Source organism: Cucumis sativus, chromosome 3, assembly GCF_000004075.3.
Source record: "Cucumis sativus cultivar 9930 chromosome 3, Cucumber_9930_V3, whole genome shotgun sequence".
Classification (NCBI taxonomy): domain Eukaryota; kingdom Viridiplantae; phylum Streptophyta; class Magnoliopsida; order Cucurbitales; family Cucurbitaceae; genus Cucumis; species Cucumis sativus.
In genome coordinates, this window is record NC_026657.2 from 17,752,640 (window position 1) to 17,776,818 (window position 24,179).

Consider the following 24,179-nt stretch of genomic DNA (forward strand, 5'->3'; position numbering starts at 1 on the left):
AATTTGCATGGAATTGACACGCTTCACAATGTTTCGCATAATACATCGAGTCATGGATGATAGTGGGCTAATAGTAACCCATTCTTTTGAACTGATGTTGAAGTTTTGGATCAGACTGGTGAGCACCACATATATCTGAATGTGCTTCTTCTAAAGCCTTTGTTGATTCCTTTTTTCCCAAGCACCACAAAAGAAGACCTTCACATGAGCAACGATAAAGTGTGACATTGTAATAAATAAATCGTGCAGCTCTTCTTCGTATCTCAGCTTGATGGGAAGTTTTCCATGTTCCAGATAGTCTATAATGGGCTAACGCTAATCTTTTTCATCAATTGCATATACAGATATCACATCGGTTTCTTCGTATTGGTCTTCGATCAAGGGAACAATCCACTTTTGGCTAAGAAAAATATTTATCGACACGTCTTTTGAGATTGTTAAAGCCGTGGCCAAATTTGCTAATGCATTGACTTTCTTATTTTTTGATCTTGGTATATGTTCCAGTATTATGCCATCAAATTTGTCCATCAATCTTTTAGCATAAGTGAAGTAGGACTTTAGATCTTGATGTTTGACCTCGTACTGATAGGAGAGTTGATTTATAACTAGCTTCGAATCATCAAATATTTATATGTATTTTATATCAAATTATGAAGCCATTTGTAAGCCAATGATAAGGGCTTGGTACTCAGCCACATTATCCGAACACAATTCATTGAGTGTGAAGTTATATGGCAACATATGTTTCTTTGGAGAGATAAAGACAATGCCGACACCGGCTCTAGTTTTTCGTGCTGTATCATCAAAGAACATGGTCCAAGGCTTCATGCTTTCGAAAAACAAAACTTCCTCATCAGATAAGTCCTCACATAATTCCCAATCTGATGGAACTGGATGGTCAGCCAAGAAATCTGCCAATGTTTGACCTTTTACTACTTTTTGGAAAATATATACAATATCATATTGTTGGAGTATAATTGCCCATTTAGTAAGACGTCTCGAGATGATTGGCCTTGATAAGATATGTCTAACAGGATCAACTTTTGCCACCAAATGTATAGTGAAGGCTTACATATAATGTCTCAGCTAATCTATTGCAAAGAAAAGAGCGAGGCACATTTTCTCGATTGGAGAATAATGCAATTCAGCTACAGTCAAAGTTCTACTTAGATAGTAGAGTGCACATTCCTTTTCCTTGTCATTTTCTTGTGCAAGGAATGCTCCGAGTGAACTTTCTTGAGTTGCGATATATAATATCAATGGCTTTCCAGCTGCAGTCGCATTCAAAACCAGAGGATTGAGCAAATAATTCTTTATGCTATCAAATGCATTTTGACATGATTGGTCCCAATTAAAGGCTGCATCCTTCCTCATCAATCTTTGGAATGGTTGACATCGACCCACAATATTAGATATAAATCTTCTAATGTAGGCCAAACGACCTTGCAATCTTCTCAACTCATGCAGATTTTTTGGACTCGACATCTTCTGGATAGCATCAATTTTTGAGTAATCAACTTCAATTCCACAGTGCCTCAAGATGAATCCCAAAAACTTTCCAGAGGTCACACCAAATGCACACTTAAGAGGGTTCATTCTTAACTAGTATTTACTTAGACGATCAAGGACAAGCTTCAGGTCTTTTAGGTGGTCGCATTTCCTCTTGGATTTTACTACAAGATCGTCAACATAACATTTAACGTATTTATGTTGCATATCATCAAAGATCCTTTGCATAGCGCGCTAGTATATAGCACCTACGTTTTTCAATATGAAAGACATTACCTTATAACAATATATACCTTTTGGGGTTCAAAAATCTGTCTTCTCTTCATCCTCAAGATCCATTCAAATCTGATTATATCATGATGACCCATCCATGAAAGTTAAAGCTTCATGTTCTAAAGTTGCGTCTACCATGATTTTTCCTATTTCCATAATAAGTAAGGGAAAATCATCCTTTGGGCATGCGTTATTTAGGTCGTGAAAATCAACACAAACACATAGCTAGCCATTCTTCTTCCTTACTGGAACAATATTACCTATCCATGTTGGGTGTTTGACTTCGCAAATAAATCCAGCTTTAATGAGCTTGTTTACCCCTTCCTCGATTTGAGGAATGAGTTCGGATCGAAATCGTCGTTGGGTTTGCTTGACGGGTCGCTGCTCTGGATTGATTGCTAAATGATGAACAACCACCTTTGGATCAAGTCCAGGCATTTCCTTATATGACCATGCGAAGACATCTTTATACGCTTTTAGTAAGCTCACATACTCGCTTTGGTCATCATCAGAAAGTTGAGCGCTTATGAAGGTTGGACGAGGATCCTCTATCACCAAGATTGACTTCCTTTAACTCATCAACTATTGATTGACCCCCATCCTCAAGTGATAATGGAGTGGCTTCGACATCTTCTTCAAATGTCTCATAGTTAAATGCATCCTCTATCGTAACATGGTCACAACTTACCACATCTACTCCATCTTCTAGTTCATTATTTTTAGGTCGAGTAAACACAACACTGTGTCATTTTACTTTTAACGAACCCTCTGAATTTATTGAGATGAACATTTTTCTCTTCATTCTCGATGGAACTGCACTGCGAATTTCGTCGTCCCCCGCTGTTAAGCCATGTTTGCTTGAGACGACTATAGAAGGTTTATTTTGGCCTCTTGTCAGGGACACGCTTAACCTCTTAAAGGCAGATTCTCTTACGTCTGAAGTTGGACTTGCAAATTGTACTTTCTTTGAAGTTGTATTTAACCTTTCGAAGGCAAATAGTCGAATGGAACCAGAAATTGAACCTTGACTTTTATCTTTCACTATTGATGTATTCAATCTTTGGAACAACTAAAGGACGTGCAATAGGAGAAGTAATGCTATAAAAAACATAACTCCTTTGACTTTGACTTTTTTTTGCCCTCTTCGGAGTCTTTACTTTCTTCAACAATAATGTGGCATGTGTCTACAACTTTTACTTTTCCTTTACCTGATATCTGAATCGGTTCGAAAGAATTATATCCAACTTCAGCTCTTGAATTAAGAATAAAACATCCTTGCTTTTGAAGCTTCTTTTGTGTAGGAGAAAGTCCAGGCCTTTCATCGAATATTTTCACGCTTTTAATTTCAGTGCGAGTTGTGAAATCATAACCCGTCTTTGCCACCAACTTATTTGTCTTTGGGTCAAATCCCTTAGTTGTTCGTCTTTCTTGAAAGAATGCCTCCACGCTTTTTTTCTCAAATCTTTTTGTTTCTCCTTTGTCTATCTTGGTAAGGGGTGTGGTGAAGCTTTCCTTTAATATTTTGATGTTTCCAATCGTTAAGTTTTCTAAATATTCTATGAATGGTGATTCTCCCTTCTTACGTCGAGATAAAGGAACATAGCGTAAAATAGGGGATTTTGTGGCTTTTTCTTGTGGGATTGTCATCTTTTCACTCTTTGGCACCTCAGACTTAGCCTGGGTTGTTGACTAGTTATTATTTTGACCATATAGTGCATCCCCTTCATTTGACTTCTTTGTTGTGACCTTTATTTGCTTGAGTTTATAAGTGCCTTTGGCTACAAGAACTTCAGATGATATGACCTCACTTACATCATCATCTTTTGTATAAAATTTGGCATCAACAAAGTGCGACTCGACCTTTGAGAATGGCTTAGTGCAACCTTCCTAACTCCTTGTTTGTAAAAATTCAAAACATTGATGGAGCGTGGAGGTTACGACTCCATTTTCATGTATCCATGGACACCCTAACAACATCTTATAAGTAGTCCTGGAATCGATCACATGAAATATTGCGGTTGCCTGCAAATCCCCTATGACAATTTCCAAACGAAGAGTGCCTATCGCTTGTTGTGCTCCTTGATTAAAGCCGTGAATCACCAATTTATTGCTTGATAACTCCTCAATTGAGATACCCAATTGATTCATGGTTGATTTTGGCAGAATGTTGATGGTCGAACCATTATCGATGAGAATTCGATTGAGCTTTTGCTCTTGAACATATCTAGACACGAATAAGGCTCGATTATGAAGCTTTGATCCAAGCAACAAGTCCTCATCACTGAATGCTATCGACATACAACAACGTTTGTGATATAGAAATAGTCGAGACATCATCATTTTTTAACATCTCAATAATTGTATCATTGATTTCTCACGGGAGTGACAAAAGATCATTTACGACAAAGGAAGGCAATTCCTCTGGCTTGGTGGCTGCTTCCACGAGATATGAGGGAGAAGCGTCATCCTCAATCGTACTGACTACATGACATGAAACTATTCCAATCAGAAAGTTTTCAGAGCAGAAGTCCATCAGAGTTATTGGTTGTCGTGGTCGAGGAAGCTCCTCACTTTCTTCTGTGATTGGTTGAAAATTCCTTGCATTCTTTCTTGTTTTTCTTCTCTGATACTTGCTCCTTCTTCTGTACTCGCGGTATGAGCGAGATTCTTTTGCAGCAGAGTTTTGTTTGAACTTCTTTCGGCGCGTCACTGGCGTTCATCCCTCATCAATATTCTCTATATGCTTTTCTTCTTCATTGCAGCCAACAGTTTGGAGGTCATCATTTTGTAAGGCCTCTAGTGAAGAATATATGAAGATAGGCTCTAAAGATCCAAATTGGATCAGATTTCTTGCAACAGGTAATCGACCATCCAAATGAACTGTTAGTGTGGCATGATTTGTTTATGCCACATCATCGAGATACAATCTTTTTGTCTAGAGCTAATTTAAAAATCAACTCCTTCAACACAAAACATTTCTCCACAGGATAACTAATGACTCGATGATATTTGCAGTAATTGGGATCTTTTACCCTTTCCATTTCCGCAGGTCGTTTACATTCAGGAAGTTGAATGAGTTGCTTTTCCAGTAGTTGCTCCAACATATCAGGTAAGTCAGAGTCTGGAAAAGGACAAACTTTTTCTTGTCTCTCTTTCAACGTCGAACGTCTTTTTTTGTCTTCTTCTTGACGTTTCTCAAATTTCTTTTTTTGGCGATAAACTTTAAAGGGGTCATGCTGATGACCATAGCCTCCTTGATAGCACCTTTTGATACCTTATAGGTGCTCTTCACTTCTTTTTTCTCTTTTCTAACTTCTGGAACAAGTAAATCATTGTTTCCTCTATTAGCGATACTTAGCTCCATATCGTGAGCTCTAGTTGCTAACTCTTTGAAGGTGCGAGGTTTTATTCCCTATAAGATTTATAGGAGTCCCCAATGCATTCCTTGAGTACACATCTCTACTGCCGACAATTCAGTTAATTTATCTTTGCAATGAAAGCGGGTCCACCATATTGAATTTTGATGGAGTTTGCAATCCTCTCCTTCAATTGTTGGACATACAGAGATGCAATTGAAGTCGAATTTTGTGGTTGACTTTCTTGAATAATTGCCTTTCGTTTGTCAACATTCTTGACAGTATGTGTGTGACTTGATTCAGCAGCGTCACGACTCTCGATATGATTTTTTTAGAGATTCAATCTCGTAGTCCCTTTCTTCAAGCGCCTTTATGAGCATGTTGACCCTATTTTCAAGCTTGGCCATTCTATTTTCGCTTGTATCCACGCAAGTCACCATAATTGACATTATGTTTGGATGAGGTACCTCCTCATTTGGGCGTTCAGAAGATGAGTTGTGTTAATCAATCATAGGATTTTCTTTGATTACAATTCCATGTTTTGGTGGACTAGAGATTTGTTCCCAAATATTCTTTGCGACCTCAAACGGTAGCACATCTTTAGATGAATGAAATTCCCTTAAGCGACTGCGAGTATTTGGTCGCTTGCTGATGTCACCTAGAGCTTTGGAAGTGTTGCCTTGAGATGTCATGATTTCCTTAGAGATGTTCTTCAAAAGGAGAAAGAGATGAAAAGTAGAGATGGTCCCACTGGGCGTGCCAAACTGTTGACACGAGATTTCAAAGAAATATATTTAGTGGAATTGAACTTTGATATATTGATGAATATTGTGAATACAATCTCTAGTATTTACTCCTTTGATGCTTTCTCTTGAATACAAGATAAAATAAATTTCAGAACTTCTTAGTCTTCGGTCTTTAGGATGTTGTAGTTGCAAGTTGATCTGAACTTCGATCTTCTGGAATCCAAGGAAAGTTTAATCTCCAAGTCTTCAGTCTTTCAGAAGATGTTGATCTCAAGGTTGATACAGACTTGAACGTCTTGAGAGCTTGTAAAAGTTTGAATCTTCAATTCTTCAAGCTTCAGTACTTCAAATCTTCAATTTTTCCTTCAATCCCAAATCCTCAAAATAAATGGCAATAGTCTCTATTTATAAAGAAATTTCATGGGCTGGTGGGCTTGGGCTTAGGTCCATTTGCTTCTTCGACTTGGACTTAGCCCCCATTCGTTTGTTGGGCTTGAGCCTATTTGTTTGTTGGGCTTGAGCCTATTTGTTTGTTGGGCTTGGGCTTGGGTCCATTTGCTTATTGAACTTAGGCTTAGGCCTAATTATTTGTTGGGCTTGGGCTTGTACCCATTTGCTTCTTGGACTCGGGCTTGAGCCTATTTGTTTGTTGGACCACATTATTTGCTGTGATGATGTGGTGTTGGCCAAAATTCCATATTCAACAATGATTATAAATGGTAAATTTCTTTAAAATATTTTTAAAACATAGCAAAATTTTAGATTATATGATGATAGATACAGATAGACATTAATTGATTTGTATCCGTGTCTATCTAATATTTTGGTTCATTTTCAAAATGTTTACAAATAAATATAAAAAAAATATAGTAGTTCAGTTTATAATAAACTCGAGTCACTTTTTATTAAGATATATATTATGAATTATAGGCTTGTAATCACACGATTGAGCTTTCCTTGTTAATTTATTTTGGGTTAAATTCATATCTTTTCACTTTTCATAATTATTCTAAATTAAAGTGTATGATAATTTGTATTCCTACAAGTTATCAGAAGCCTATACTACCATGAATAAACTTGTTGTGTTATCCCAGCATGTTGATCCCTTAATCATTGTCAAAACTATCATTCCCATCTTCATCTAAAAAAACATTTTGGAAAATAAAGATGAGTACAAAAATACTCCATAAGCAACTTCAAGTTTGTAATACATTTTTTTGAAAAATAAAAACCAATTGAGACATAAAAGTTCAATTAGCAAAACAACGGTTCAATTTCATAGTCTTTTTCCAATTAAAATGTATTAATACCTTAAAAAAACCTTCATAGTTAATGCTTTCAATCAAACAGAATAAGAAAGATGTAAAATGGTCATCTGACGATAACAATAACAAAATTTTAGATAAGATCAACAATAACAACAAAAATTATCAATTAACAACGGACCAAAAACAATACAATTTTTATTACGACCAACCATAAAAAAAAAACTTAAATTTGAGGTAATGTTAGGACAACAAATACATGAATCTTCGTTTCGAAGAATGTCAAACCAAAATTGTTGATTCCAAATTGGCTAAAAAAAATGTACAATGCAATCCCTAAAATAAAAATAATAAAAATGAGCATAGCTAGATAGCCCCTAAATAGTCACTAAAGAAACATTCAAAACAAAACATATTATTTGAAATAGACATTTTAGCAGCAAAACTGTAAATCTGTTTTGAATAATTGTATTTCATTGATGTATTTCCAGTAATACAATGTGTACATATACCCAAAATAATGCAACCTATGAGGAAAGAATAAATATAGTAATATAGTCCTATATTATGGTCAAATTACTCTAATTTCGATAATACCCTCCCTCAAACTAAAGGTGGTAAACTCAAGTTGGTAGAGTAGAAGCCACCTTGAGTTTGTGAAGTAACAGAGTGAAACGAGGAGGAGAGAGAGCTTTGGTGAAGATATCGACAGGTTGGTCAATGGTGGAGATGGATTGGAGATGGAGAGTGTTGCTCTGAAGATGATGTTGAACAAAGTGACAATTGTTCTCAATGTGCTTTGTTCGTTCATGAAATACATCATTGTGTGCAATCTGAATGACATTGTAGTTATCACAATGAAGAATAGTGTGTGATGTTTGTGGGGCTCCCATATCAATAAGTAGACAACGAAGCCATAGTAATTCTGAAGTGGCATCAGCCAGAGCACAATATTCGAACTCAATGCTAGAACGGGAAACAACAAATTGTTTCTTGCTACACTAGAAGATAAGAGCATCACCTAAATAGAAACAATAACCAGTGGTGGATCTTCTATCAGTGGGATCTCCTGCCCAATCAACATCAAAGAATTTAGACAGAACCAGAGAAGACTGTGAGGAGAAATGTAAACATGACCCAAAGTTCCTCTAATATAGCGAAGAATACAAAGGACAACAGTGAAGTGAATAGTTTGAGGGGCAGCCATGAATTGACTGATAATGTGAACTGCAAATGCAATATCTGGATGAGTCACAGTTAAGTAAATCAGGCTACCAACAAATTGTCGATAGAAAGTAGGATCGTCAAGAGGAACACCATCAAAATGAACGAGTCACACATTTGGATCCAGAGGCATTGAGAATGTGGTAGAATCGGTAATACCATATCGACTCAGGAGGTTAGACGCATATTTAGCTTAAGATAAATAATAGCCATCAGACAAGGAGGAGATCTCAAGGCCAAGAAAATAGTTGAGAGTTCCAAAATCCTTCATCTCAAAGTGCTTACCCAGGTAACATTGCAAGTCGGATATTGCTTGAGGGTCATCACCTGTAATAATCATGTCATCAACATATAACAGAAAGAGCATAATACCACTAGATGTTTGACGAGTGAACAAGGCAGAATCATGAGAGCTAGAGGTGAACCCAAGTTACGTAATAGTGGAACTAAAAGTTGCAAACCAAGCTTGAAGAGCCTATTTAAGACCGTAGAGAGCACGACGAAGAAGACATACTTTCTAAGGTGGCGGAGTAGTACCAAGTGGTGGTTTCATATAGACTTCTTCAGGTAGAGTTCCATTGAGTAATGCATTTTTAACATCCATTTGAAGGAGGGACCATTGTTTTGCAGCTGCAATGGCTAAAAGACTGCAAACAGATGCCATTCGAGCTACTGGAGCAAATGTTTCTTCATAATCAATGTCATTTTTTTTAGAATAACCTTCGGCTACAAGTCAAGCTTTATATCATTCAATAGATCCATCAGAGTGCGTTTTGATTTTAAAAATCTACTTACAGAAAATAGGTTTCTTTCTAGGTGATAAGTCAACATAGTCCCAAGTGTGAGTCTTTTCTAAGGCTTGAAGTTCTTCATTCATTACTGGCTGCCACAATGGGTTAGTACTAGCTTTCTTATATGAGGAAGGTTCAACTAGAGACATGATAACGAAAAAACAATGGTAATCTTTAAGATGAGAAGGAGTTTCTCTTACCCGAGTTGACCGTTAGACTGGTGCAGATTCAGGTTCCTCAATTGGAGCAAATGGAAGATCCGGAAGCGTAGGAATAGGATTAGATTGAATGAGCTCACATATGGGTAGTGGACAATGTGTCGTGTCAGGTGGTGAGGTAAGTGTGGAAAATAGAGCAGTAGAAGGATCAATGAAGAATGGATGAGGACTAGAGAGAGATGCATGAAGTGAAGAAAAACTAGAAAACATACGAGTTTCCAAATGGTATCGGGTCTACTAGCGGTCAAATAAAGTAAAGATCCGATCATACCTCGACAAGTCTTTATATCCACACACTTACCTTTTTCATCTTTGTCAAGCTTAGTGGTAGTGCTCATAGGAGTTTTTGCAACTTTACCTTCATTTAATTTGAATTTCTTGAGCAAATCCCTTGTGTATTTTTCTTGACTTATGAAGATGCCATCCTTGAGTTGTTTGATTTGAAGACCAAGGAAGAAACTAAGTTCTCCCATCATACTCATCTCAAACTCATTATGCATACACTTGGAAAATTCTTCACACAAAGATGAATTAGTAGAACCAAATATAATATCATCCACATAAATTTGTACTATAAGCATGTCATTATTTTTAACTTTAATAAATAGAGTATTATCAATTTTTCCCATCTTAAAGTCATTCTCAAGTAAAAACTTGCTAAGTCTATCATACCAAGCTCTTGGAGCTTGTTTTAAGCCATAAAGAGCCTTTTTCAACTTATAAACATGATTAGGTAAATCAAAACTTTCAAAGCCCGGAGGTTGTTCTACGTAAACTTCCTCCATAGTATAACCGTTTAAAAAAGCACTTTTTACATCCATTTGATACAAAATGAAATTTTTTATAAGAAGCAAAAGTAAGCAACATTCTAATAGCTTCTAATCTAGCAACCGGTGCAAAAGTCTCTTCATAATCTATACCTTCTTCTTGACAATAACCTTGAGCTACAAGTCTAGCTTTATTTCTAATGATATTTCCATTTTCATCCATCTTATTTCTAAAAACCCATTTAGTTCCGATTATAGATGCATTAGAAGGCCTAGGGACTAATTTCCAAACTTTGTTTCTTTCAAATTGATTTAATTCTTCTTGCATAGCTAAAATCCAAAACTCATCACATTCGGCATCTTTAAAACTTCTAGGTTCAATTTGAGACACAAAAGCAAGATTACTAAATAAATTAAGAGAAGAACGAGTTTTGACACCTTGTTCGGGATTGCCAAGAATTAGATCCTTGGGATGGGATAGAGCATATCTCCACTCTTTAGGCAAGGATGAAGAACCCTCTTCTTTCTTTTCTATGATGTTCACATCTTGCATACTTGGAACAATTTCTTTGCCTTTGTCATTAACAAGTAAATCTCCAAAATCTTTTTCTAAATCATCACTACAAATAGACTCATTAGAAACATTATTCCAAGATTCATCAAATACAACATGAATAGATTCCTCAATAACTAAAGTTTTCTTATTGAAAACTCTATAAGCTTTACTAGTAGAGGAATATCCTAGAAAAATACCAACATCCGTCTTAGAATCAAATTTTCCAAGTTTTTCTTTGTTATTCAAAATAAAACATTTACAACCGAAAACTTTGAAATACCCAATATTTGGAATTTTTCCATGCCAAAGTTCATAAGGAGTTTTATCTAAAGAGGGTCTAACTAAAACTCTATTTGAAACATAGCAAGCGGTGTTAACGGCTTCCGCCCAAAAATATTTAGGTAAACCATACTCATTCAACATTGATCTAGCAAATTCTTGCAAAGTACGATTTTTCCTTTCAACTACACCATTTTGTTGAGGAGTTCTTGGAGAGGAAAAATTATGGGAAAAACCATTTTCTTCACAAAAAGCTTTAAAAGCATCATTATCAAATTCTCCTCCGTGATCACTCCTAATTTTGGAAATAAAAAATCCTTTTTCATTTTGTACTCTTTTTGCAAAACTAATAAAACTTTTCAAAGCATCATCCTTATGTTTTATCATCAAAACCCAAGTAAATCTAGAAAAATCATCAACTATCACAAAAGCATAATAATTTCCTCCATAGCTAGCAATTCTAGAAGGGCCAAATAAGTCCATGTGTAATAGTTGTAAGGGTCTAGTAGTAGAGATCACATTTTTAGATTTGAAAGAGGACTTAGTTTGCTTACCCATTTGACAAGCATCACAAACTTTGTCTTTTTCAAATTTAAAACTAGGAAGACCTCTAACCAAACAATTTTTAGAAATATTTGTTATTAGTAATGAGTGCATGCTAGCATGTCCTAGTCTTCTATGCCATAACCAAGAATCATTATGCAAAACCGAAAGACATTTATCAATAATAGGATAATCATTCAAATCAAGAGTGTACACATTTTCATCCCTATTTCCAACAAACAAAACTTTTCTATCACTAACATTTTCAATTATGCAATTTCTTTTATCAAATATTACTCTAAATCCTTTATCACACAATTGACTAATACTAAGCAAATCATGCTTTAAACCATCAACCAAATGAACATTTTCAATCAAAGTAGATGAATCATTTCCTATATTACCCTTACCAATTATTTTACCTTTCTTGTTGTCACCAAAGGTTACCATGCCTCCATTCTTTTTGGAGAAAGAGATAAGCTTGGATCGGTCTCCCGTCATGTGTCTTGAGCAACCACTATCCAAGTACCATTTGTTTTTCTTGGAGGCTTTCAAACAAACCTAAAAACAACTAATTTCAAGTTTGATCCTTTGGTACCCATACTTGTTTGGGTCCTAGAATGTTAGCATTTACATATTTAGGGATCCATTTCATTTTTTCATAGACATTACAAGCACTAGATCTAGATAGGTAACAAGAATAAGCTTTATGTCCATACTTGCCACAAGAAAAACAAACAACATTATGCAAAGATTTATTTTTCATAACAAATTTATGTACTCTACTTTTATTGGAGAAATTCTTCCTTGGAGCAATGTAAAACTTTGCTCTTTGCGAAAAATTTCTTCTTGAATAAGTATTTTGATCAGCATACTTCAATTTAAAGCATTTAGGTCTAATGTGACCTTCAACACCACAATTATGACTTATGGGTACAAAACTAGATTTAACATGATTAGACACATGATTAGACATGTTAAACTTAGGCACAATAGGTGATGCTTTAACGAATGTAGTTTTAGAACTTGAAGGAGTAGATGATTCATCAATATAGCCTAAACCTCTCTTATCACCATAAGATTTTCCTACTTCAATAATTTTGTCCAATCTTTGAGCACCTATTGTCAACTTTTTAATAGTTTCTTTAGCTTTATCAAGTTCTTGTAAAACACTTAGTTCATTTTCTTTAAGCACTTTAATCAAGTTATCTTTTTCACAACTATCATGCTCAAGAAATCTAACTTTATCAAGCAAAGCATCTTTCTCAATACAAACATGCTTATCACTAGAGACATTCAATTCTTCAATTTGCTCAAAATTTTCATTCTCTTTAAAGCAAGCAATTGTATCAAGTAAAGACTTATTTTCACTAATTAAAACATTGTATTTCTTCTTAAGCACAACATACTTAGAACTAAGTTTTTCTAGGTCATTTTGCATGCTTTCAAAATTTTCAAATAATTCATCAATAGAAAGAGGTTCTAGAGTTACCTTATCATCATGTTCATCATTTTTTCACTATGAGCCATGAGACCAAGATTTGCCATTTCTTCAACTTCACTTTCACTTTCACTACTATCATCCCATGTAGCCTTCATTGCCTTCTTCTTGGATTTCTTAGATGATTTGAGGAGAGGACAATCCGTTCTTATATGACCCGATCTTTTGCATTCATAACAAATCACCTCATCCTTTTTGCTTTTCTCACCTTTTGACTCTTTTTGGGTTGATAGGTGTTTCTTGAAATATTTCTTTCTTTTTATGAAATTTTTGTACTTACGTGAGAAATAAGCAATGTCATCTTCATCAAGGCCATCCTCATCTTCGGGATCAACTTCCAAGGAGATAGTCTTTAATGCAATGCTCTTCTTCTTTTTGGACTCATCCTCCAAGTGCTCCTTCATGATGATCTCATGAGTCATGAGTGAGCCAATAAGCTCCTCTAGTGGAAGTTTGGTGAGATCCTTTGCTTCTTGAATCGCCGTTACCTTAGCTTCCCAAGTCTTAGGTAGAGACCTTAGAATTTTTCTAACATTTTCGGAAGTTGTATAAACTTTACCAAGACCCTTCAAAGCATTTATGATGTTAGTAAATCTAGTAAACATATCGGTGATAGTCTCATTAGCATCCATCTTAAACAATTCATAATTATGAACAAACATGCTAATTTTAGACTCTTTAACTTGATTTGTTCCTTCATGAGTAATTTCAAGAGTATTCCAAATTTCTTGAGCGGAAGAACACATGGATATTCTATTAAATTCATCTTTACTCAAGGCACAATACAAACAATTAATAGCCTTAGCATTAAATGAACACTTTTTCATTTCATTTTCATCATACTCTTCTTCTAATTTAGGCGTATCAACATTATCAACATTTTTCATGGGTACATAAGGACCTTTAGCAACAATTAACCACAAATTATAGTCAATAGATTGCAAATAAATTTTCATTCTAGCTTTCCAATATGCATAATTTGAACCATCAAAATAAGGAGGTCTAGAAGTAGATTGACCTTCAACAATACCATTTGCCAATAGGTTTGCCATAATGCTCTAACAATAAAGTTTATCAAGAAATTAAAATTTCAAGATGAGCAACCTTGCTCTGATACCAATTGTTGGATCGGTATGGCAACCCTAGAGGGGGGTGAATAGGGTTTAAATAAACTTTTTGACAAATAAAAAGTAAAATCAACTAATTAGATATTTTCTAAAATTTAAATAAAGAACTTTGTAAACTTTGTTAAATAACAAGATTGATAAAAAGATATGAATGGAAGTATGCAATCAAACTCAACCAATAAGAATATGTAACTAAAATTAAATTAAAAAATAATTAGAAAAGAGTTAGAGAAGAAGACACCGTAATTTTATAGTGGTTCGGTTAAACTCAACCTACATCCACTTTCCCAAGCACCTCTTGGGATTTTGATTGAAAATCTTCTTTGGACTCTTTCCACGGATTTGAGCCGAACCGATTCTTGCTCCTTTTTCGGGTTCAAGAGCAAACCCGATCCTTTCCACGGGTTAGGATCCAACCGTTACAATATGTTGAAGTTTTTAAATCACACAAAAGAAAAACTCTCTAAAAGAGTGAGTATACAATTTGAAGCTCACAAATTTAATCCTCACAATACAATAAGAAGCTCTCAAGAATAAGATGAAAAGAATAAAAATTGGAAGCTTTAGAGAGAATAACAATGTTGGCTTTTTGCACTTTTTGAGGATTGTAAAGATTTGTATGATCTTGTGTAAATGTGAAGTATTTAAAAAGAGAGGAAAGATAAATTCAAAATCATTTGGGTCATTAGATATAAGTAAAAGAAAAATGAATGGTTGAGATTTAAACTTAATTAGCCGTTAGACACAATACAAATAATAATATAATAATATGTCTTTTCAAAATACTTTGTTTAAAAAGAAATCAATAAAGCAACTTCACCATCTTTTAAAAAAACTAGCCGTTAGACACAAGAAAAAAATAATAATATTAAAATCATTTTCCTTTTAAATTCATTTTCTTTATAAAAGCCAATAAAACATAACAAAAAGCCACATTTGTTACTCTTTCATTGCTCCAAGTGGCTTTCTCTAATTGGTTCAAATTGAATGCTTGGTCGCCACGTCACCATCTCGGGTATTTTTTCGTTAAGCTTCTTTTAGCAATATTTTCTTCATTTGAACTTCGATTTGGGTGATTCAAGAGGCGTTAGAATCATTTTTCCAAGCTCTACGATATGGTCTATTCAAATTAATAAAATTGTCAAAAAAAAAATCAGATTTGTTATCATCAAAACATAAATTAATTGAATAATTAAAATAAATTAATTTGAGATTAAGGGCCAAAAAGCCAACAACCTTATCCCTATACTATAAACCCTTTAAGCTGATCTCGAACATTGATCCATGTATGTCTCTACATACTGTTCAAGACTCATCAAACAACTTAGAATATTAGTTTATTGGATTGGATTGTTAAGACAAAATGACTAATATAATCAATAACATTTATTGAAATTATAAAAATAACACTTTATTAATAATGATCAATGAATTATATTTACAATCTACGAGTTTTATAATATAAATCCCAACATAGACGAGGAACATGTTTAGCTAAAACTTTTAAAATTTTGAATAAGAAATTTTTTTAAGGAAATTTTTTTAAGGGAGAGGTAAATTGTAAGCCCTAGATTTTCTATTCCTTTGCTTTCTTAGAATAGTGAAGCTTGCTTGGTTGTGTTGTTATTGTTGTGTTTAACTTAGTTAGGAAATATGTCGGGTTTTAAGGAAAGGAAAATGAAGTAAAGATGCTTGAAAGGTATAGAGAAATTTACCTAAGTGTTGAGAAGTTGTAGGGCTAAGTAAGCGACCAAGCAAGGAGTGGCAATGTGTCTTGGTGAGTTATGGTCATGCAGCCAAAGAGGAAAATAGATTGAAATTTTGACTGGAAAATAGGTTGAAATTTTGACTAAGTGTTGGCTAGGCAATGATTCATTTTCACTCCAACGCACAAAATTTTGACAAGCAACTCCATCATTCTTCTTCTTCTTTCTACAATGAAGAGAACAACATTTCAACAACTCCATCTTTTTTCTTCTGCTTTCTTCAACAAAGCAACCAGTGTAACACTCTAAACCCTACTTTATCTTCTTTCTTCTTCTTTCTTCCTCCAAAACACTATTAGTTATTCTTCATCCTCATTCTTCTTCTTCTTTCTTCCTCCAACAAACTATTGGTTCTTTCCCATTCTTCTTCTTTCTTCATCCTCATTTGTTTGAAGATATAATGAATAAACCTATCAATCACTAGAAAAGGGGACCACCCGACGCTTAAAAGCGTCGTGATTTATAAGAAAATCATCAAAAGATTGATAGCATGTATAAATATATGTTATTATAGCTTCTTTTATTAGAATAATGAGGTTAAAACACACAATAAGGTAATAAGAACGCGTAACTTGTGTTGTAAATGCATAAGTACTTGGAAATATACTTTACACAAATGTTATGCCCGTTTCATGTGAATTTAATGTTTAAACGTGAGATGTTGAATAAAGAAAGAAAGTAGTGAATCGCAAGAAACATTTTGCGCAAGAACTACAACCAGGAACTCATCTGGTGATTAATGTCTCCAAACGAGAAACAAAGTTATCACGCGAAGAAGGGCCACTAGAAGACAAGAGCGGTAGTTGGAAGTGATGTGATATGCGATAAACACCTTTCGGCGGTTGTCGCTGACAAGTTCAAAAGATAGAAATTTCCCTCCAAATTGCTACCTATATAAAGCCATCTCCGTCAACCTACAAGAGGGACGCCTTAATGGACACAAGAGCCTAAATGGGCACATGAGGATTAAACTAGCCAAAGATCCTAGAGAGAGAGGCGAAAATGAATAGCCTTTTTGCTGTCTGTAATTGTTTTCTTTTTCTTCTTCGATTAGTTGTAAAAGCGAAAGCTTAACCGTTGAGAATGGAAGCATCCATACTTTCATTGTCCCCTAACTTGTAATAATTTTTCACTATTTCCCCCCCTCATTTTTGCACTTCTTTGTAATATAAGTTGTTCATATTGTATAATGACATAAGACCTACATTTTTTACATATATTACATCTTTATACCTTTTAAATCCATCATTTCTTTACTGTTCATTTATCAAAGTGCTATTAGTAGTTTATGTTGGTGATTAATTCTTGATAAGGAGTCTAGCTTATAATTCTTATCACATTAGTTAAGTTATATTCATTGGTTGGCCACTATCAATCACCAACTACCCGAGAGGGCAAGTAGCAAGGATAAGACTAATGAACGCAAGGAGAAGTTTGGGCAACAAAATTTACCTTGGCGAGATAATTTCCAACATTTGTATCTCGAAAGGAGAACAAGTGTGGACATTAAGCGCCGAGAGGTTGTGTTCTTAATCGTAAAGTTCTATAAGCATTATAAGTGAATACTTCTAGATATATCTCACCTAATTAGACTTAGTCATGTAGATCCTGGAAGTAGACTATGTGTGGCGTACAATGACTCTAAGAGGAGCACGCCTTAATCATAAGCTGATTGAGTAAGTTAAATCGTATCAAGACCTTGCATTGCTTAATCTCCTAATGGCGTGTAAACCTTCCGTCACTTTTTCTCGCTTACAAGTTAGTTCACATACAATTCCATTTCGCATCCATTTTCTCTCATTTACAGATTCTCTATGTGTGCATGCGTAGTTTTGATTCTAGTTCTGATTCTTTTATGCCTTTGTAGTTAATTCTCATAATGTCCAACTATTGAGTAATTCACTAGAACTAATGTCTAAAAACAATTTTTGTGTTTGACCTTGAATCACCTAAGTAAACCTACTGTTTCACTTGCACTTGAGCAAACAGTAGGAAAACTTGTACTCAACGAAGATTTAAGAATCACGCGATGAAGAGATACATTGTGAGCCCCTTATATGCTATGATCATAACCTATGACCCATTGCCTACAATGGAAGCAAGCGATACAAAAAGTAATTACAATGAGCATATTACACGCAATGACCCGACTCGGTGAAGTATTGTAATTGTGTTCATTACAACAAAAACTCTCAAGTTCTAGCACTCAATTGAGCATACCAAAGATCCTCTTTCAATTCATTGATCGTCGAGATCAGGGTCAGGAAAAATTTATCGGAAGAAGCTCTTCCGATGCACAACATTCAGCATTGGGAGATCATATATACATCTTTTGACGACGTATATATGGCGTCGGGAGATCCTATATATATATATATATATATATATTAAAATATACCTTCCAGTGGAAGGTATATAAAGAAAAAAATTCCTAAAATAAAATAAATAAAAAAGAAGAACAATGACTTGCCAACGATGAGGTGCAACACACGAAGGTGAAGACTAGACGACAGATGAAGGTGAAGATCAGACGGAGGATGACGACGAGATTCCAAAATCTCTAAAGCAAAATAAAGAAAAAAAGAAAAAGAAAAAGAAGAACAATGGCCTACGGGTGATGAGTGGTGGCAGATGAAGGTGAAGACCAAATGACAAGACTAGGTGGTGGACAACGACGAGATTATGAAATCTCTTCTCTCTCTCATTTTTTGGCTGGAGTGTCTCCCTCCCTCTATCTCGTTTTCGACTGATTTGAAAATAAGTTTACAGATCTAAAAACTGATAAACTTTTCCAGATGTCGTTATGCATAGCGTCAAGAGAAGTTTAATTTATATATAAAAGGTTAAACTTTTCCTAACACCGTTGTGCATGGCGTCGAGAGAAGTTATTTTTTTTAATATATTATCTTATACCGGTGTCGCCTTATGTCACGTTGGAATTGTTGATCTTTCCCAACGGAGCTTTTACTGCGTTGAAAGAAACTTTTTCTCCCAACATCACTAATCCCAACGTCCGTGTTGTGCGTCGAAAAATACATATTTTCTTCTAGTGAATGTTTGGTACTTATAAGATCTTGTTTGTCTATAACTAAACATATACTTTTTTTAACACATGACAAACAATAAAAAGAGGAAAAGAGAAGAGACAAAAACGTCAACAAGGAGAATAACAAAATTGAAAATGAAAAATGATAACGTAGGATAAACTTTTTATTAAAAACATGTGTTCTTTTCATTATACATATCTTCTCATCTGAGATATTTTTTCATAGCGAAATTAGAAATAAAAGTAAAAATTATAGTTTTATGTCTCAGATAGATATGGATGGAATTCTATCACTATCTTCCTTTTTCAAGAGTTACGTTTGTTTCTATCGACAACAAGTTTTTGTTATTTATTACCGTTTTAGATGATTTATATCATTGTCTCAAGACTTAGTTTTAACTACGTTCCTTTTTGCATGCTTGCTCTGATTGTTCATATATTTCACTATTTTTTAAAAAATGATTTTAAGTAGTAAAGGTGTTTTTGTTATTAAAATTAAAATTTGAATTTATAGTTTGCTGTTAATAGGACTTAGAATAAAATTCATGCCATGTTGACATTATGAGTCATTTGCCTTTTTTTGAGAATGATCTTTTGTTTACCTTTTATTTGAGTGATAGCAACTATTAAAGATTACCATTCACATTTTATTTTCTATAATTTAGATTTTTTTAGACGATGGTTCAAGATTGAAATATTTATGTTTATAAGTTGAGTTATACTGGTTTAGGATATATGTAACAATGAAGTATTATATAATGGTAGACAATGATAGTGTTCTAATACTGCCTCATTGACAGTTAGTGGTAGTTTTCTATCACTTTCAATATATAACAATGTATTCAAAATGTTTTAATATGTCTTTTTAGTCGAAAGAACATGTATAACTCATTAAGAATGGAGAAAATAATATAAAGAAAGTCACTAATTACATAAATTTAAAAGTTCTACGAATAAAAAAAATTAAATAAAAAATATTTATCCCAAGTCATAGGAAGTTATTTGAGACATTTTTTTAGAAGTCATAACAAGTTATTTGAGACATTTTTTTTAAAAAAACTTATGAACAAAATTTCAAAAGACAAGTTTATGCTAGTTAGAAGCACAGTCTAACGATTGGAAGAAAAATAAAATATTATTTAATATATATTATAATATAACATCCAAAATTAATATTAAAATATGAAAAGAAGAGAGTAAAATTAATATTAAAATACAAAAAGAAGAGAGTAAGTGTCTATATAAATGTATGGATGTCTAATGATTAAGTTGATTTTAGAAGAAAAATTATAATTTATTTGAGTAGTTTGAAAATGAAAAACAAGAAGTTATAAAATGGTAAGAGAAAGAAAAGAAAAGAAAAGAAAATGTGAATGGTTATGATCCATTGGTGAAAGGGAAGGCGAAGGGGACGGGGGAGGATAGAGAGAGAAGAAAAGATAGGACTGAATTGAATCGACACACAAACAATCAAAACACTTAACAAAGTCTTCTCTCTTCCATTCTCTTCTCTCAAACCCAAACAAAAAACTTTTCTCCTTTCTTCAAACCCTTCATCCATGGCGTCGCCTCTCTTTCTCCTCTTTCTCTTCACAATTTCCTTCTCAATTCCATCTCAAGCTCGTCCTTGCAAATCCCTTTTCCTTTCCTTTTCCCTTCACCGTCACCGAACCCTCGATTCCCCCCATCCCTTCTCCCAGATGGCCATTATCGTCGACATCACCGAATTCAAATCTTCCTCCTTTTCCTCTTCTCCCGATCCCCTTTTCCCCTCCGTCGCCGACCCCACCGACATCCTCCGCTTCGATCTCCCTCGTCCTACCCCTGTTTCAGCATCAACCCAACACTTCCCTTACGATTTCACCTCTCTCCGTGATCGCACCAAGGATATTCTCAGCGTTGTTGTCGCTTTGCTCTTCGGCGTTGGCTGTGGCGCTCTCACTGCTGCCACTATGTATTTGGCTTACTCTTTGTTTGCTGGTCAATTTGGGCATCGCTCCTCTGTGTATGATGACTTTGGGGAGGATGAGGATGATCTCAGTGATGATAACAAGGAGAATATTAAGAAGATGGGTTATATCAACATCCCTGACGACGTTGCCCCCGTTAAATCAGTGGTATAATCATTTATACATATGTTTCGTAACCTTGGTTTGTTCCATCTTATGATCCAAATTATACTTAATGTTCGATTTCTGTATTGTAATTTGTCTAAGTTTCCAACGTAACTTCTCTGCCATATTATGTGAAAACTATGTTGTTAATTGTCATTTTTCTTTGAAAAATGTGTTTGTAAACATTATGCTTCCTTGTTGGATTTCAATTGGACGTTTCAATGTCTTTGCATTTTACTTCCCATGGCGTTGATCGATTAGGGGAGAGTATATATAATAGGGCCACAGGTTTCAAAGTTGTGTTTTTCGATTAAACTTCATTTGGGATTTTTCTATCTTGTAATGTAACCCTCACCTTTCCATTTCTTACTATTATGTTACTGTTTTTATTACTTTTCTGGTTTAGACCTTGAACCAATTAGATTTTGTTCATCGTTTCTTTTTCTCTGGTTGAATGCTCACTATTCGATTTGAGTAGATGTAGTGATCAATTGGAGCAATCTCTATGCTATGATCTTGAAGTTATGGTTCAAGGGATGGTTGCTAATGCTACCTATTAATGTTTTTACATATTGTTTCTTTAATGTCAAATATCGTAGCGTTTGATGGTTGTCTCACAGGGTTAGACAACGTGCACGGTGTGCTCAGCAGATATTTTAACTGGAGGATCCCTACTTAACTGTTGACTTGTGTTGGACTTCATCAGCCCTTCCCTTATATATGCTCTCTTTTCAGTTCAACTTTTTTTAATTAATTTTTTAATCTATTTACAGGGACCTGTATTTTTAGACCTCTCTAATGGTTACTTCTTCACAAAATTATTAATTTAAGGTTAAGTATTCCTCATGTGATGGCATGATAAAAGTTTCATTTCATTTTGGTTTTATACTGCCACAGTATTGTTATTATAATTTCGTCAGCTCTGGAAGTGGTAAATGTCTTGTTTAATATTGTACTACCAACGAATGCCCTTTTATTTTAATAGCATGTGGAGCAGTTGATACTGGTCTAAGAAAAGACCTTACCTATAAATTATAATTCTACACTATCAAGTACTTAATTATTCCTGTAGTTCATAAGTTCAGGCTATGAGAATTCCAGAAAAGATTTATTTCATGATAAACATATTGGCTTATAATCTGCTCGACTGCCTAGAGCCTTCCCTGTTGCTTTCCTTTCCTTTTTTAGTATCTTTCTTCTCCTTTCTTCCATTTGAACTAGTGTTGGCCTATTTCTTTAAAGTTGTGGAATAATTATTGAACTTGCCCTTCTTTATCAATCTTTGTAAACCATGTTGTAGGGTTTTGCTCTCTTGTGTAGAATGGAATGATATGGAGAGACAAATCGCCTTGTGAATGTTAAAGTTTTTCTGTTAAGTAGGTTGCAGGAAGGTAATAGTTATCGCACAAGAAAGGACTAGACCTAAGAACAGAAAGATCGGAGCTTTAGTGATGTGACTTTGCGAGTGGAGTTTGGGATTCCAGTTTTTTGGACGTTTGGTGTGATTACTGTTTGTCATAGAGATGTCAGTTCTATGAGTTTCTACTCAATCCACCTTTTTGGGAGAGAGCCCGGTTTCTTATAGGTTCTGTAGGGCAGGTGGAATAGTAGGGTGTTTAGAGGAGTTGAGTGGGATCATAGGGAGTTTTGATCTTTGATTTCATGTTTCCCTCTGAAGTTTCATTTCAAATACCTTTTCTAATTATTCTATAGACGTGATTTCACATAGTTGGAGCTCCTGTAGTGGAGTACTTCCCTCTTTTTGGGCTTGGTTTTTTTTATATGCATGTGTATTCTTTCTCAATGAAAGTCGTCATTTTTGTTTTAAAGAAATAAATTGAAGTTCACAACTTTGGGTGAGACATCCTTCCGGTATGAAAGCTATCATTTTCTTAACTTCCCTTTCTTTAAGGTCCCACCCGAGTTGGTCCCTGTAGACGGCTATATAAGGAAAATAAATTCCAAAAGAACCCAAGTTGGGCAGTTAGTTCCAAACTGTTTAAAGGCTATATCTTCAAGTGGAGGAACTCAAAATATTTTTCCACTGCAATATTTACGCCAGAAGACAACAATTTTGTAGATTTCTTTGAAAATTGATCTGTGGTTTGAAGTACTTTTAGGTTGGCTGTGGCAGATGAAAAACCTTCAAGTGTGCGGCCTGAGCTCTTTTAAACAGTATGAGTGATTTCAATTTCTTGGATCATATTCAATTGGCCAACATTAGAAATAATAAAGTTTGAGAATAATAGTGCAATTCTTATTGCCTTTACTGAGAAATGAGGCCATGAAGGGCCATGGAACAAGATACTCGTCTTTTGGATCAACGATAGGATTTTAATTTTAATTGCTAAATGGATTTACGAAGCTATGGGACTGATTATTATTGATTTATTTATTTACATTAACATCGTATGATTCTAATGAAAAATGGTTCGTCAGTTCTATTTTAAATGAATTTAGGGGTTCTGCCTGATTTTGGTTAGGTTGATGGCTTACTCTCTTTCGGTCGGTTTGAATCAAATTATTGGAAAGAATTTAAATAAACTCAGTTTTAGCCATACAAAATCCCTACATAAACCGACCATGAATGATTATACTCTAATACAAAACATACTTAACACAACTTTAATAGGTTGGCTTTTGAAATTTACCAACTCTTATGGTGAAAGCGAATAAGTTCCTACCTATTACTTTTCAGAATGCAACTTTTGGAGATTGAAGCACAGAAGGTTTCTGTACGAACATATTAAATTATTTCATATAAACACGAATTTGAGTTTTTTATTTACAATTAATCATTCATGTTTGTTACAATGATCTTTTACCTCTCCTGGAAAAGATGATATTGTATTAATTTAATATCATTTAGTAATAAAACATCATAACATTTTCTCTTCATGTCTTCAACCAGACAACGTTATATTAATGAATATTACAGGAGGGAATTAAAACCTTATCCATAACTAACCTGATCGTTAATCAATTGGTATAAGCATATAACATCAAGCTAAGAGATTATCTTGGCGGTTTGAATTTTCCAACTCTTTATGTCGAATTAAGAAAACTAAAAAACCTCATCAATGAGCCTACAGAATCAC

At 34.5% G+C, this 24,179-nt stretch overlaps 1 protein-coding gene across 2 annotated transcripts; it reads left to right on the top strand.

The window, feature by feature from the left end:
* The first annotated feature begins 20,357 nt into the window (after positions 1-20,357).
* On the top strand, positions 20,358-21,956 carry LOC101219659. Of its 2 annotated transcripts, none has more exons than XM_031882222.1 (2): positions 20,358-21,084; positions 21,681-21,956. In XM_031882222.1, the coding sequence occupies exons 1-2, from the start codon at positions 20,527-20,529 to the stop codon at positions 21,705-21,707; spliced, it is 585 nt and encodes a 194-aa protein (XP_031738082.1). In that variant the 5' UTR covers positions 20,358-20,526; the 3' UTR covers positions 21,708-21,956. The 2 variants fall into 2 exon arrangements, with proteins under 2 accessions (XP_031738082.1, XP_004145840.1); XM_004145792.3 differs by having other exon boundaries at positions 20,368-21,084; positions 21,702-21,956.
* The last annotated feature ends 2,223 nt before the right edge of the window (positions 21,957-24,179 follow it).

Coding starts and splice junctions, on each gene's coding strand:
- LOC101219659 (XM_031882222.1), top strand. CDS start 20,527: ATGGCGTCGCCTCTCTTTCTCCTCTTTCTCTTCACAATTTCCTTCTCA. Junction 21,085..21,680: donor TTGCCCCCGTTAAATCAGTG/GTATAATCATTT, acceptor CAAATATCGTAG/CGTTTGATGGTTGTCTCACA.